This window comes from Typopeltis vanoorti, chromosome 12 (assembly GCF_054136105.1).
Source record: "Typopeltis vanoorti isolate ZY-2024b chromosome 12, IOZ_Tvanoo_1.0, whole genome shotgun sequence".
NCBI classification, from domain to species: Eukaryota; Metazoa; Arthropoda; class Arachnida; order Uropygi; family Thelyphonidae; genus Typopeltis; species Typopeltis vanoorti.
The window spans coordinates 116,890,001-116,907,388 of record NC_143560.1 but is presented as its reverse complement, the minus strand read 5'-3'; the positions used below and the strand labels follow the sequence as shown (position 1 = coordinate 116,907,388).

At 37.2% G+C, this 17,388-nt stretch overlaps 1 protein-coding gene across 1 annotated transcript in view; it reads left to right on the top strand.

Annotated features, from left to right (window-relative positions):
• LOC150101164 (uncharacterized) overlaps window positions 1-17,388 on the top strand; it is a 130,183-nt gene that overhangs the window by 110,721 nt on the left and 2,074 nt on the right. The window contains exon 3 of the mRNA XM_090402180.1: window positions 5,882-6,025. Within this exon, the coding sequence (XP_090258306.1) occupies window positions 5,882-6,025 (144 nt within the window). The remainder of the gene's footprint in view (window positions 1-5,881; window positions 6,026-17,388) is intronic.

Here is a 17,388-nt window from a genome sequence, read left to right as displayed (position 1 = left end):
AATCTCCAGCCCACTCAGGGCAAACAATTAGCTCATAAACTTTCTCCACTCACAGTTTCTCTTAAGATAGTGGGGAATATGAAAAGCTTTACTGATCCTTATGTCAGGAAAGTTGAAAGGTGAATTAATTGGGCTTCATAATGCAACAAAGGTTTCATTTCCCTCATAGAAACTCATTTTTCAGTCCTACAATACAGGAACTTTAGAATGATGCAATTTATAGATACAGTACAGCTTTATGCCCTTGGTTATTAGCCTCAGCCTTAATTTCAAACAGATCTTTATATGTGTAGCAGTCCTCGGATTGCAAATGTCAAGTCTATTTTCTTATCATTCGAGATATCAGAACTCCTTGTTAAACATCTCTGTATATCACATAATATAGATTATTATATTCTTCATTTAATTTAACTGTTATTAAATTAATAATTTATTCCAAAAGTTAAATTCAGTAGAGCAACTACAATTTAAGCTTCCAGCAATAAGCATTCGATGTACTGGAAGAAATTCCCCATGGGGGAATTTCGTAGTATGTTACTCTAATATAAACTTTATTTTTTTAATGAATATGGATTTTCAAATAATTTGGAAACTTAAATGTAATTCAGGAAAGGAAGAAATTATATTAAAAGTTCCTAGTAATTTAAGTCAGCATGTGCCCTGGGAGAATACAGAGAAAGAATTGCTAAGCTATGTAAAAGAATATAAGTTTGGTAAGAGATAAATATCATAAAGGTGGCAGAATGTTATGGAATCTATTGAAAAAGCTTAGATAGAGGAAAGAATAATGTTAAAAAGAATCGGGGATAATTAAAGTGACATAAAAACTGTGATAAAGATATTTTGGATGCTTGAAGTAATTACATTTTTAAGATTGTTAAATGAAACGAGAAAATATTGAAGAGGAATACAGGAGTACATATTAATACTTGAGTTCAGAAAAAGCTACCAGAAACATGGAAAAGCATGTATAAAAGTTTGAAGAATTTCCAGCAACCATATCACCTTACCAAAAGTGTATCTATATTTTTAGTGCCTTGGCAAACACGTAGCTACATGGCTTTTGTAGTAGAGAACCACCAAGATATGGTTGGAGGGATGCTGTTACTGACCTTAGAAAGCCTGATTTATAGAATTTGACAGTCTTGGATTCCTAACAGATTAATTTGGAGGCTGAGAGGAAACTAATAATGCAAACTCAGTCATGTAGTAGTACTATCAAAGTATCCTATACTTATTACCTTAAGGGAAAATATCAGAAATTTGCTGATGTTTTAGATTATTTTGATATTTTAATCGAAAATGCAAACAATCACTGGCAACCTTGAGACATTTCAACTATTGGCAGGCAGACATAAAACCAAGATGTGCACCTCTTAGTTTCATCATGTCTTATTTATCCATTGTAATGAAACAACTCAAAGAATTGAAGCAATTTTGGCAAAACTTAATAGTCAAGAATTTGAGGTAAAAATATAGATCACATAATTTTTGTTAACCTCAGACAATAATAACTACCACTGATCACTGGCACCCATGAGTAAGTCCACTAGAGTTACTCTTGGGCACCGGTGATCTAACAGGAGGTGAAATAAACATCTGAAGAAAGAATCCTTTTTGATCTTCAGGCAATTAATTCGGAGTGGAACGAAATATTTTTTAAAATATATTTTCAGTCTGAGCCTCCGTAGCTCAGTTGGTATAAACAGCCCTTTCGTTGGAAAGACCTGGGATTGATTCCTGTCCAAGATGTGAGGAACCTTTATCTGGTATCTTTCAACTAAAGATGAGTTAGCTTGGCTCATACAGAGATAGGGTTTTTTTCACCTAGAAACTTGAGTTTTTTGTTCCCCAGAACAGGCAAACTAGCCCTGTGAACGCACACACATCTGCAGATATAGGACATACTGGGAGGCATAGGGCCAACCACTGTATCCTGGAAAAGTCACGTTCTGTAGTAGTCCACAGCTAAATAATCTCAATGGTTTGTGAAAAGCTTAAGACATATTTCTAGTCTACTGATGTTTTAGGTTCTAGGATATCTATCTCTGAGGATTTAATCTAGAGGAGCAAAATTTTTTTTTTTTGTGCTTTGGTTGGAAGCAAAAAATTTCACTCAGAAAATAATGCTCCATCTGACACACACTGCTTATATCTCCTCTATAAATGAAACTTTTTATTTCTATTTTGTATTTCACTAAATTTAGATTATTAGTATTCTCTTTCCTTGTTAATAGTAACAATATATACACTATTTTTTCATCATCTTTTTCCAGTGTGTGTGTGTATTTTTAGGTGGAGCATTATTTTCTGAGAGTTAAATTTTTTGCTCCAACCCGAAATATATCTTCAGTGGGACAAGTAAACTGTTCCGATCTGGATAGATAAAAAAAAAAAAAATCACAATAACAAAAAAAATTTCTATTTGAGATTATTAATTTGTGTGATTAGAAAAAGAATCCTTTTGAATTGTTCCAAGAGAAAGATTCTATTTTGAGTACAATAATTTCAACCTCTGATCTCAAAATCACTCTCCATAAACTCTGCCGGCCAGGTCGGCCAAGCAGTTAGCATATCTGCTTTGCAGCCAAAAGGCTGCAGGTTCGAATCCCACTGTGGGCATGGATGTTTGTGATTGTCTGAATTGTTGTGGGGAAGTAGTGGCATTGATGTAGATGATGATGGTAGTTGTGGTTTGTGCAGTTGTTGGATTGAGTAGTGAGACAGAGTTGTAGAGTAGGTGTCCTCCCTTGATGAGTCTTTGGACTCCTGGAAGGATCACATAATAATAAATCCAGCCCACATTCCTTGCTAGCCATTAATTAACAGTCATTAAGCAACATACAACAGTAAGTTTTAAAAAAGGCATAGAAAATTAATTGAAGTAAGCGATAATATTTTCTTACTTCTCTCCTCGAAATCATCATGGAAAGAAACTTGAAAAACCAATGGGCTGTAATGGCATTTAATTCTGTTGTGGGCCTTGGGCATTCTATATTTCCCACCATTACCATATATTGTCTGTGTGAAGAGGTGAGTTATTATGCAAACCCTTCCCCTAACCCAACCCAACTGCTCCAAATCTGGCTGCACCGACACTTTTACACTTGCAAAAGTTACTACTGGTAAGTGTTTTCTTCTCTGTTATCCCTTTGGGAATGCAACAGCATAGTTTTATGTACTTTCTGGAAATATTTTTTGTTTGTTTTGGCCTTGGTAACTGCATTTTCCATTTTATATATTCTGTTTTGTATTTCTGCATTTTATATATCATAACTGTGCAGGTATGTTCGCAATATTATGTTGCACATTATTATTATTATTAGACACCTCCATGGAGTTTAAAGACTCATCGAGGGAGGGCACTGCTCCACAACTCTGCCTCCGCCGCTCAATCCACCAACTGACTGCAACTACATCAGCGCCATCTACTACCGACTACCACTAGTATTTCCAAAGATGATCATAAACATCCATGTTCACGGCGAGATTCGAACCTGCAGCCTTTTGGTTAGAGAGTGTATACGCTAACCACTTCATGCCCTTTCTAACATGCTGACTGTTATTTAGAAGTATCCTCCTAAGGAGTTAAGAATCTGAGGAGGTTTCTCTGCAACATACTAGTCAGTTTTTGCAGAACACACCTGATTTGCTTTCCAGCCATCTCCCAGGCCTGCAATGTTTTGCACTTCTGAGCACGAGGTAAAAGTAGCTTAAAATCTACAGAAAAACCCATACCTGAAATGCTAATGAAAAAAAAAAAATGCACACTTACAAGAGAAATTCAGTCCTTTAGCTGACCTTTTAAGCTATGTATGAAATTGGAAGAATGATGGTATATTACACCCTTCTGGAAAACAACTGAGTTCGATTCTCATCGTAATGAGAGGAATCTATATGTGACTTTTTCAATTGAAGGTGAGTTACCTGAGCAAATCTCATACTGAGATTTTTTTTACCAGAAACTCAAGTTTTTCATCTTGCATACAGGCAAATTGGCCTTGAGAGCACACAGACAATATATGGTAATGGTGGGCGATAGATGGCACTGCATGATGGAAGTAGTTCAACATAGTTGGAGGATTTAGTAAGGGAGATATTGAGTTGTGGTGGAGTAGTGTGTGCCCCTACAACAATGAGTCCTTGAAGGTGTTACATACTAATAATAATAATAGCAAATATGGCATCAGCTCCAAACAGCAACTTCAATAAGTCTTTACTTGGTTCTAAATGTTTTGTTTCTAGTGCTAACACTTTACATGTGTAGTTCAATGATAAATGATCACAAAGAACATTACAATAAGATATATAGTTTATTAAAAGTAGCTCTTCTAAAGTGTCATGTGAAACAGCAAATTTGTAAGTCATCTAACGAGGTTTAATATTTTCCAATGAACTTTCAAGGTGAGTCATCTTGAAAAGTGAAAAAGTGTGTGGAAAAGTTGGTCTGTGCTAAAAACACATTAACTACACCAACCTTTCTTCATTGATCTCATTCCACAGATGTTATCAATGAAAAAGTAAGGGCTTCTTGAACTAAGATTCTTCTAGTTACTAAGCCCTGCCTTGCCTTTATCTTTTTCTAATTTATCTATCTTTTTTTTCTTTTTTCTCTCTTTATACTATTTGAAAAGATCAGGATTCAAATCTTGTCTGGGATGTAAGACCATTCAAAAGTTTTTCAAGTGAAGGTATGTTAGCTGATCTTATACTGAATCTTTCATTCACAAAACATCTGGAGAATTCAAGCACATGTTATTAACAGACTTAAAATATGCTGGCAGCATAGTTTTATTTGCTTCGAACTTTCAACATAATCACAAAACCAGGGCCGCCCATAGGAATTTTGCCATCTCGTGCAGTAGCATATTTTGCCGCTCCTTCTCCCTTATTTTACGTATAGTTTATGCCAACTTTGTCGCCCCAAAAAAACTTGCCGCCCCGTGCAAATGCACGTCTTGCACCGTCAGTAGAGCCGGCCCTGCACAAAACCAACTCCTTTCCTTGTTGTGTTGTGAAGCCTGTGTTTCAAAATCATCACAAATTTTTCCTGTTTTTCAGTCCCTTATAAGGGGACTGAGAAACTCCTGCATTAAACTTAACTTGTGTGACCTGTTTCTCAGTCCATTATAGTGAACCATCCTCAGTGAATTTAATGAAATATTGCATAATCATTAACAAAACAAATATCATAGCAAGTATGAGAGCAGTAAAATCTTTAAAAATGCTTTATTTTTAGTTTTGGCATGGATTTAAAAAGATCAGGTTAATTGCTTATGATAGTTAATAATTAACTTACATGCAATCTGATAAATGGTAAAATGAACCTTTTTTACCATTTATTGAATTGTACTACCTTAATCTGACTTAGTTTTCGACATGAACTGTCTTTAGTTAGAGCTTTATTCTTTTTCCACAATGTCTCAAATTTTACAAAAAGGATGTTAATAGTTAATGTTAATAATAATAATTTAAATTTTTTGGAATGAAGGTTAACTTCAGTAATTACACATAATATCTACATTTATATTTTTTTGTAGGCATAAGAAAAATCACTGACTTGATTGTTTGCAATCCTTTTAATCATTTTTAAGATAATGCTGGTTGTTTTAAGCTGCAAAAAAATCAAAATTTTCAGATTACAAAAAGCGCATCAAGGAAGAATATCTTTTCAATTGATTTGACATACAGATAAAATAAAGACTAAAGAAGCTATTTTAAAATTAGGATCTTGAATTGTGGATTTTTAATTTACTCATTATTCAGAATTTCCTACCATGAAAATATGTGAATGAATTTAAGTGGCTAGTTTAAAATTTGTTTGAACCATCTTTCAATTACTATTTATTCAATTGCTATTTTATCATCCATTCTATTTCAGTAAAACAGTTAGGAGAAGATTGCAAATACACTGCTCAGTGTGAGGCCTTCGACAAGAATGCTATATGTGGAGATAAAGTTTGTGAATGTGACATTGGATTTTATCCACTGATAGACAGAAAAAATGGCAGCTTGTGTAAAGCAAGTAAGTATAAAATGCAAATCATTTGTGGCTGTGGTTATTTTGCTAACGAATGAATTTTAATGAATCACTTGATAAAATCTCCTGCATTAAACTTAACTTGTGTAAATATCCACAAACATCACTTGTTTTGATGTTTTGTGGCTATTTAAAAAAAAAACATTTTTATCAATATATCAAAAAAAAAAAAAAAATATATATATATACCATAGTACCCATTTCACATAGCTATAGTACCATTGACAGGGTGTAGCAGAGAGGCAGCCTGCCTCATGGCGTGGCTTAATGAGGGTGCTGGTTCAGCCATATTGCAGTAGGGGTGTCGCTACGCTAACAGAAGTTTTTCCAAGTTTAAACTGATTAAAAATTATTTGCGAACAGCAATGACCCAAGAACGATTGGTTGGTCGCAACTGTATCGATAGAGACGGACATAGCTTATAATTTAAATTTAGAAGAGCTTATAAACAGTTTTATTGTGCGATATCCCCCATAGAGCAAACTTCTTCTTCTGCAGCTTCTCCCACTTAAGTGGGGGTCACTGTTGATAATGAGTCTCCTCCACACCTTCCTGTCTTGGGCTGTGACCACATCCAAGTTCTTCATCCTCAAGTCCTCTTCTACCAGCTCCCTCCATCTCTTCTTTGGCTGCCCATGCTTCTGCCTTCCTTGCACATCCATCTGCATGACCCTTCTTCCCACATATTCATCCTCCCTCCTCATCACATGACCAAACCATCTCAACCTTGCCTCCTGTATTTTCGCTCCTAAGTTCATAACTTTCACTGTTCCCCCGACATAGTCATTTCTCAGACGATCCTTTCTGGTCACACCGCACATCCACCTAAGCATTCTCATCTCTGCTACTTCCATCCTGCTGATGTTATTTTTCCTCAGGGCCACGGTTTCTATAGCATACGTCATAGCTGGCCTTACTACTGTCCTATAGGTTTTTACCTTTCAGATTGATCGGCACCCTCTTATCGCATAACACTCCAGCCATCTCCCTACAGTTCCTCCAACCCACTTGTATCCTGCATCCCACTTCCTTCTCAGTTCTTCCATCTTTTTCCACTGTTGAACCTAAGTATCTAACGTGTCTCGCCTTCCTGATGACATTTCCTTCCAGCTCCAGATCTGTCTCCTGTCTGCTGCCCACTGTGCAACACATATACTCTGTTTTACTTCTGCTCAGTCTCATACCTCTCTCTTCCAGTACTTTTCTCCATCTTTCCAGTTTAGTTCCCGCTTCTTCTCTTGAATCTGCACACAGCAAGATGTCATCTGCATACAACATTGTCCAAGGCATATCTTCTCTCACCTCCTCTGTTACCACCTCCATCACAATATTAAACAGAAATGGACTTAATGCTGGCCCTTGATGCAAGCCAACTGTTACTTGAAAACTTTGTCTTTCCCAGACAGGTCCGAACACTTGTCTTCACATTTCTGTAAATTTCCTGCACCAACCTGACATATTTCTCCAGAACCTTCTTCTCCCTCAGACACCTCCAGACTTCTTGCCTTGGCACTCTATTGTATGCTTTCTCCAGATCAATAAATGCCAGATGTAGCTCCCTTTGTTTCTCTCAATGCATTTAATTAATATTATTATGTAATCGTTTTGCATTAATGTTTCTCTTGTAATAAAAACAAAATAGCAATTGGAGATTTTCTTATATTTTTGTCTTGTAATCCATCAGGAGCGATATTAATTGTTTGCCTCAGGGCACGTTCTAATCTGGCGATGGCCCTGCATAGCTATGCTATGTGAGAAGAAAGGAATGCATTTTGTGAATGTGTGGGATGAATTTAAGTGACAGAACTGTATAAAGAAGTTGGGCTGCATTTAAATGGTTTTGGTGTGACAATGCAGGAGAGATTGTTGCCGGAAGGAGAGGTAATGACCGTAATTAATAGATCTCAGGTGTGCGAGGTGAGCAAGAAAGTACAGTAGGGAAGCTCGGGAATGGAGAGGTGAGTATAATGAGTAAGTAAATGAAGGGGTAGAAACACAACACAAACAGGGAAACTGGGGGGGGGGTCAGGGTGGATGGGGAGACACTCTATGAAAAGTGTAGATGCTAGACTCAGAAGCAAATGTGAGAGTTGGAAGAAAAAGATCAAGAGGGAATGGGATGGGAGGGGAGAGTTTGGGTGTGAGGAAAGTTGTAGAATCGGTGGTAATATAGAGGAAGGCATTGGGGAAGGTATGAGGAGTCGCATCTGAGAAGTGATGTCTGTAGGGGACTGGTAGAACAACGCTGATTTATTCACCACAAAATTGTTGGTATAAGCGAGATATGGTTAGATTTATTAGATCAGGATGACATCCTGACAGGAACAGCAATGGATGAATGATAATTTTCATGAAGACAGACAGGTAAAAAAGGGAGGAGGAGTACTGTTGATAATAGCAGATGAGTTGTGCTGCCCATCTAAGGTCAATTTGCAAGCAGAAAATATTGGTAGCAGTTTTGAGGCAGTGGTGTAAGCTAGAGGTGAACAGGATGAAATATTTAGTTGGGTGTTGCTATAGACCTGGTAATATGGATGGTAGCAAGAAGGAAATGTACAGGCAAATTAGCCTGGTTAACAAGAAATGAGTGATCATTATGAGTGACTTTAATTATGGTAATATAGATTGGAACAATGAAATGGTAATATAGATTGGCAATTATGAAAAGTGCAAGAGACGGCTTGCAACAAGCATCCCAAATGTTTGGATGACTAAATAAAATATGGAAGTCAAGCAACATCAAACAAGTAACAACAGTAAGAATTGAGACAATGGCCCTCCCAATACTTCTCTATGGAAGTGAATGCTGGAGTCCCAAAAAGCTGAAGAGAAAAAAATATTAACTACTGAAATGGGTTGGCTAAGAAGATTACTTGGAGTATCTCTGCTGGATAGACTAAGAAACAAACACATAAGGAAATGACTAAAACAAGAAATAGCAATAATAGACAAAATCCAAGAAAGACTGCAATGGTTTGGTCATGTGACCAGAATGGAAACAGAAAGGCTACCAGCTAAAGCCCTATATACAACGATATGAAGCAAAAGATCCAAAGAGCAGCTCAGAATCAGATGGATAGACAAAATGAAAGAGGACCTGAAAACCAAATCACAACAAGCAACACTAAACTGGACAGAATTGTTTGGACTCTCTAGGGACAGACAGAAGTGGAAAGAATTCATTCAGCCTCTTCATCATCCACATAGATGATGGAAGAGATTGGAATAAAGAGACACTGCATTTTGGGATAAAAAGAATGAATTTCTGGAGTTTTTGAGACAGTTACCTTCGGCAGTATGTAACAGAAGGTGCACAAAGATCAAGGGTACTGGATTTGATAATTTCATCAGATGATGTTATTATAAATGGGGTGTTAAATCTTCCACCAGTTGATGAGAGTGACCATGAGGCCATCACTTGCAGGGTAGTCAGCCATATGAGGACTTCTGTTAGAAAGGGATATTATGTGGAATTAGAAGGCTGGCAATTATGAAAAGTGCAAGAGACAGCTTGCAACAATAACTTGGAACGAGGAACTGAATGGAAAGGATATCAATGCTGCTTGGGCCTTACTCAAGTACTATCTGGTGGAGGCAGTATTAGAATGTATGCCAAAGGTAAAAAGATTGAATAGAGCAGGTGTGAAATGGATGAATCAAGAGGTAAGGTATGCAGTCCGAAAGAAGCACAAGATGAGCGGTAATAACAATGTATTGATGATGAGGTGGGTGGATGAGGTTGAGTGGTGGAGATAGAGAGTTGTAGAGTAGGTGCCCTCCCTTCATGAGTCTTGGACTCCCTGGAGGTGTCAAATAATAATAATAATAATAATAACAACAACAACCAATTGCACAAAATTTACAAAGTGCAGGGCAAGGTAACTCACTTGATAAGAGTAGCAAAAGTGCAGCATGAGTAGCAGTTAGTTATTGAAGCTAAAAAAAAAAAAAAAAAAAATCCCAGGCAATTTTTTTTTATATGTGGCTAATAGAAGAAAGAATGATTATGGAAAGATGACACTGATTGATGAAAGTAGTGGAATGATAACTGCACAGAGGATATAGTTGAGATATATAATGAACAATTCGTAAACGTATTTCATTCTTGTGAATGTGACCTCATGCAGAACTTGAATACAGTGGGAAGGGAGGAAGAGGAACTGTTAGGAAGTGAGCGAGAGGTATCTGAGGAAATGAATAAACTCGATGCTAATAAAGCTGCAGGACATGATGATATTTCACCACATTTTGAGGGAATGTTCTGGAAGGTTAACAACTTTTATAAGGGCCAAGTTCTAAAGGAAAGAGACAAAGTTGTTCCGATTCATAAGGGAGGTGATAAGACTAAGGCTTTGAATTATAGGCCAGTCTGTGTGTCTGTAGTTGTGGTTAAAGTGCTAGAGAGGTTGGTTAGTTCTGTTGAGTTGACAACAGAAAAATACTCTTTGATGCTCAGCATGGGTTAAAGGAAGATTGTGCTTTAGCAATCTGCTTCTTATAACAAGGTGACAAATACATTGGATGAGAGTAATGCATACACAGTGGTATATTTAGATTTTTCAAAGGCCTTTGATAAATTGCCACATGACTAGCTTGTAATTAACTTGGAAAAGATGGGAGCTAGAAAGCAGATTAGTGTGCTAGAATGAAGATTGCTATCTGATAGGTATCAGCAAGTTGTCTATAAAGGAATGACATCACAGAAGAGGAAAGTTACTAGTTATCTTTATTCTTAATTCCGCTTACTTACATTGGCACAGTAGCTTTACCCCTTTCCTTTCCACAACTCCTTATCACATGCAGGTCCTTTGAATTTGTTGCTCCTATTGAGGCTATCTCTGCATCCCCCATCTTGCCTTCCTTTGTCTATTATCTTACATCAATTCTGATATGTACATCCACAGATCTAGTTTTTGTTTCACTGACTGGCTGCCCACTCTCGTTTTCTCATCAAAAATCTAACCAGCTTTGCTCACTCAAATGCAGGCCATCTACAGCAAACAGCTCTTACTTTGCTTACTTTTTGCAGGATTTTCCACTTGTCAGCAGTTGCTTGTTCTTAGACTCTGCTCTCCATGATTCTTCCAGTCCTCATCCTGTAAGCCTCTTTTCTCCATCACTTTTACAATGGTCCCTTTCCATACAGTCCTTGATCTTCATCTTTTTTCTCCTTCTAAGGAATGACCAATTCATCTTTCTTAATGATTGTTTAACTTCCATGTGTATTTGAATACATTCATTCCTCGGATAGATAATCCATATGGAAGGCTCTCACATTTCACTTGAAGTAATCCATTTTGACAACTTACACTTGTTTCCTCTGGCTGTTAGTGAGAGTCCAATACTCACATCCATAGCTCATCATAATCTCTATAATCGCATGATACAGCATTTTCTTAGTTTTGCTTGAGAAATTGTGGCTCCCTAAAACACCATTCACAGTTCTAGTAGCTTCTCAATGCTTTCCTGTTTGAAATGCTATGTCCACTTCAGTGTCTGGACTAATCCATCACAGAGCCCAGATACTTAAAGGTATACACTGATTTTAAGGTTCCCATCTCTAACTCAAGATCTATTGCACCACCACCTCCATCCACTAGGTGGTACTTGGTTTTTAACAGATTGATTTTCAGCTCCCAATGTTTATATGCATTCAACAACTTTCTCATCTGGTATTCCTCATCCTTCTTGTCCTGTGTGAGATCGCCTGATGGCCAGTGAAAAAGAAGCAATCTGATTTTTTTATTAGCAAAGACATCAAAGATCATACTGCACCAGGACACAAGTCACAGCAGTACACATGGTAACTCGTTAGTAGGACAATCGCATACATCCATGCCCTTGGCAGGATTCAAACCCACAACCTCTTGGCTGGAGAGTGGATACACTTACCACTTGGCCAACCATGCTTGCGAAAAAGAAGAGAATGTTCTCTCATGGGTACATCCATTCCAAGTAGATTTTAAACAACATTAGCAACATATACCTGCTTTCAACATATCTCTGCTTAAGCTCCTTCCTAATAATAAATTCCTCAGAAAGTTTGTTACCAATCTTTATTACAGACCTAGATCCCTGGTACATCCTCTTCACATCATCTCTACTGTTCTTCATCTATTCCTTCTCACTTCAGTACCTGCCACATTTTCTTCCTTGGGGCAGAATCATAAGTTTTCTCCAGATCTACAAAAATCAGATGCTCTTTATTCTTAGCAACCATTTTTTGGGATAATTATAAGGAAAATATATTATCCATGCAAGATCTTGCTGTAAAATCAGTCTGTTCTTCTGATATTACTAGGATATCTTATGCTTGATTCTGTCCCTCACGATTCACTAAATCTTCTGCTAACCAAACATATGACACTTATTCCTCTACAATTTTTAGGATATTTCTTATTGCCCTTTTTATGAATGGACTAGCTGAGCCCTCCCACTTCACAGAGGTGAACTCATACTACCAGTGGTTCACTTCAGGGTATTTACTTGAGTATTTGGTGCTTTCATCATGGTGTAGAATTGTGAGCATTATACCATTTCTTTGTAACAACATTAGAAGTTACACCATCCTTGACAAAAAATAATTAAATTCTCAGGACTGATAACTCAAGAACATGCTACATATAACTGCTTGTGTTCAAAACATTCTCCTCTTAAATCTAAACCTGCATATCTAAGGGTCTGTCTTTGGGCATTATTAATCGTCACTGCAAAACAAACTCATTGAAATTGTAACCATTTGAATGAAAATGGATAGTCTGAAGGAATTATAGTATTATTATTATTATTGTTGTTATATAACACCTCCAGGGAGTCCAAAGACTCATCAAGGGAGGGTGCTCTACAACTCTCCACCACTCCACCAACTGCAACTACCTTCATCATCTACACCAGCGTCATCTACTGCCAACCACCATCACTAATATTTTCACAGACAATCACAAACATACATGCCCATGGCAGGATTCGAACCTGCAACCTTTTGGCTGGAGAGCAGATACACTAACCACTTGGCCAATCAGGCCAGCAAATGAGTGGTATCCGAGGAATTGAAGACAATTTCTCCAATACCAGGACCTATAAATATCACAGCTTCTATCATATTAGGTTTTGATGATTTTTCTTGAAACCTAGTTCCATTGCAAAGATTTGGAAGGGGGGGGGGGGTTGCAGATTTTGGAACAACATAAGAGGAACACATGTTTTCAGTTTAATTTTGTGACCATGCAAACCAGGTAGATTAAGCAAATTTAAAAATTCCATGGGAAAATGAACCACATCATCAACATCCACCAGGAGTATCTACTGATTTGTAAACACTAACAGATACATTAAATCTATCAAAAACCAACTCATTCATTGCCAACATGGTGTCATTTCAAGGTGTGAGGATAGCTCGCCCTGAACCAAGAAGGTGACTTTTCTGGTTATTTTCTCATTAAATGGGTGGACACTGCACAACAGATTATCTGCAGTTTAGACAATTTTCCTGATGATCTCTTTGCATTGCTTCACCATTGCCAATTTTTAACATTTTTGAGAAGATGTGCATCATTAGAGTTTCCATGTAGGTGAACACACATATTGGTTTTGAATGAAAACTTCTCTATATGATACCATAGTGAGGATTTTTTAAGGCGGGCATTTACTTCATCTGCCCTGGTTCCATGGGATACAGTGATCAGTGTTTGTTGAAAATCACCAGCAAATAAAACGGTTATTCCACCAAATCTTCGATCGTCTGATATGATATCCTTCAGCGTTTTGTCAACTGCTTCAACAGGAGTTTTATAGGATATTCATCCCAAACAATCAAAGAAACCTTTTGTATTAATTTCGACAAATTACTTTTTGATATATTGCACATAGGTGTATCATTAGTCATATTTATAAGTGATACTTTGAAAGTAGAATGACCAGTCTGACCACTTGTAATAGAGTAGCTGCAATACCTGAGGATGCCACAGCCAGAATGATTTTACCATGGCTTCTAAACTTAGCTAATAACAAATTTAGTAAAAATGTTTTCCCAGTGCCACCTGGAAAATCCGAGAAAACGGTCTCTCCGATTTTATTGTACAATGAAACCTGTGGATAATTCATGACTAAACAAACATGTAATAACCATAGTCTTCTTTCACTATGCGTTATTCCCGCTTCCTATGCAGGGTCCGCGTGTTACTTTGATGCAACTTCTTGTTAGTACCACTTCCAACCGATCTGTCAGCTAGTCTGCGGGGGGATATATTTTTGGCTGTGGAAATGTATGTTCACGGGGCCGGTTTGTCTGCTTGTGGGATGAAAAACCAGATAAACTGGCGGAAAAAACCCTACTGCTCGTGCCCCAGACCGGCTAACTTGGCTATGCCTTAGGAAGATCCTCAAGTTCCTCACGTCTTCGACGGGAATCGAACCTGGGACACTCCTTCCCCAGGCATATGGTTGTGAAGCACAAAGCCACTAGGCTAACTGCGTGGACTTGTAATAATCACAGCAATAAGTTTTTAATAAGTAAATATTTCATCCTAAGTATCTTAAGACATCATCAGTACAGTTAATTCAAACAATACTTAGGATGAAATATTTACTTATTAAAACTTATTACTGTGGTTATTACGTGTGTTTGTTTAGTCAGTCTCTCTGATTGATTTTCGCAGCTTGTTGAAACATCGTGAAAAACTTCAGCTATCTGAAGTTAGTGATTGTTTGTGATGAATTAATAAATCCTGTAGTTCATTGAAATTATATGAAGTTTCCTGGATTAAAAATTTATCTAGAGGCAAAGGATTGTTCAGCATCGGAAGTACGAAATCTTTAACACTTTTGTTAAATTGACAATGACAATTGTGTCGATCGACTTTACCACATGTATGAAAAGTCGCCTCATCACTGAATAAGATGTCATCCAATAAACCTCAGTTTTTGATCTAATACAGAAATTCTGCACACCATGCTGCTGGATTTGGATAATCTTCTTCATTTAGGGCATGCAGTACCTGAATGTGATGAGCCTTTTTCATCAGTGTCGAATGCAAGATTTTATGAACTGTTGTTTTGGATATGTTGAGTCTTCGACTGGCTTCCCTAGCCGATGTTGTTGGTTCATCCTCGAACAGTTGGCATGCTCCTGCAAACTGTTACGTGCTGTTCTCTTCCCACCTCATCATGTACGGATCGTTCTTTTAAATTTGTTCACAAGTCCATGAATCACTTTGTCTATAGGGCCAGTTCTGTGAAATTCCCTTGTAAATCTTTCTCTGATTTCATTACATCACACTACTTCGATACAGGATGTTATAACAAAGATGCGTTCTTGTGTATATTCATTATTAGGGTTAGGGTTCTCAAAGGAGATGAAAATAAAATTATGAAATAATCTAGAAATTTTTACATTTATAACACACATTAAACATGATAAACATCAATAAACATGAGTTTTTAAAAAAATCATCCCATTTCACTGAAATAGATAATTAATTTTGGGACACAATGTATATTGCTTCATTAAACTGACCTGGTCAGCCGAGTGGTTAGTGTTTCTGCTCTCCAGCCAAAAGGCTGTGGGTTTGAATCCTGCTGTGGGCACGGATGTTTGTGATTGTCTGTGAATATACTAGTGGTGGTGGTGGTGGTAGGTGGCATTAGAATAGATGAAGATAATTGCGGTTGGTGAATATGGAGAGTTGTAGAGTAGGTGCCCTCCCTTGATGAGTCTTTGGGCTCCCTGGTGGTGCTATGTAATAATAATAAAAAAAAAGTCTGAGAATGAGCAGAATGTTCTCAATGTAAGAAATCTTCCAAAAAATGACTTTTGTAAGTTTACCTTAGCGATAGAGGGTCAGTCATGTTGCAGTGAACCAACATTACAGTGAACAAAAGGCTCAAAGATGATAGCGAGTTTGAAATTATTGCATCGCCCAGACAGTTTGACCAGTGAGAATCATCTCCTATTAAATTCAAAGCCTTATATGCATCACAGTATGTCAGATCTACTATGCCATTTACTTTTCTTAGGTTGCTGAATGATTTTGGTCCTTTGACATGCATCAAGAGCATTCATAAATAAAAGCATTCAGCATTATTGGGATGTACATTATAAATAAACACCAACCTAAAGCGATGCTCTAAGTTGTGTTTATTTATTCACACCAGGATAACCATTCACGTTGGCAGCTGTCTTCTCCTTTGAAATTGTTTTTGATGCCAGGTGTAGTATGTAGGTACCTCATTATAGGTCAGTGTTTAGACAAAATTATCTTTGATAAATTGCTTAAAGGGGTGTTAATGTTGTATCCCTTGGCGGCTCCACTATGCTGAGTGCATTACTTTCTGTGAAGTATACTCTTTGATCATTTTTGAGGTGAACTATGGTTGGATGATGCTCATGACTATCAAAAGATAAAATCTGCCAAACGGCTTCAGAGGTACTGATGTATTTCATATAGATCTACTTCACTATGTTCACTTTGCAAACCATAGCTTGGGCTGAGAACTTGTTGATATACTTGCATACATGTTTGATGGGTTTCATGGAACTGCAAATTTCAACATTTATCTATGCATTAATGGTTCACAACAAAACCGGATTACAAGCCACTATATGACAATTATTTATTTCAAAAGTTCCTTGGCTATTATACATGGTAGCAATTCGGCCACAATCTGAAGGAGCATGTCAACGATATTGTAGATATCCATCCTAGCCTGTTTGAGTTTCATCGATAAATGATCTTGGATAAATGATAAATGATCTTCATGCACAATGAATTTGGATGAACAGGTCCACATGGACCATATGTTCTGTTATGATATCGAACAGTTCTTGTCACATTGAGGAAGAAGGTACACCTTGGCACTTATAATGAAATCAATTTCATGACTCCCGATTTTATCTTAGAGCCAAATCAATATGCGAGCGTGTAGCAATCCCCTTTTTGGCCATTCTGCTGAATACACATGGCACCTCCACACTTCAGAAATGTTGTGCTTTATGATAAGATTCATCAATTTCATCAGCTTGTTGTGAAAAATTCTTGCAATGATGTTGTGCTTGCCATAAGTCTTGTTACCAGGTGGCAAATTTTCCAAAATCTCAGGCCTATTACTGTTACACATGAAGGTAATGAAAAGGTCAGCACCACCATGCGCTCTAACATAGACCATTGCATTCTTTTCATGGAAATGACAGTGGCTTCCTACGAAAGAAGGCAATATTTGAATTTGGTCAATGTTTGAAGCATTTTCATCAGTGCGCAATGCACCATGGAGATTTATATAATTTTCTACCCAAAGTTTACTTCTGTTTTAATGTATGTGTATGAGACACTTGGACTCCACTTTAGCATACA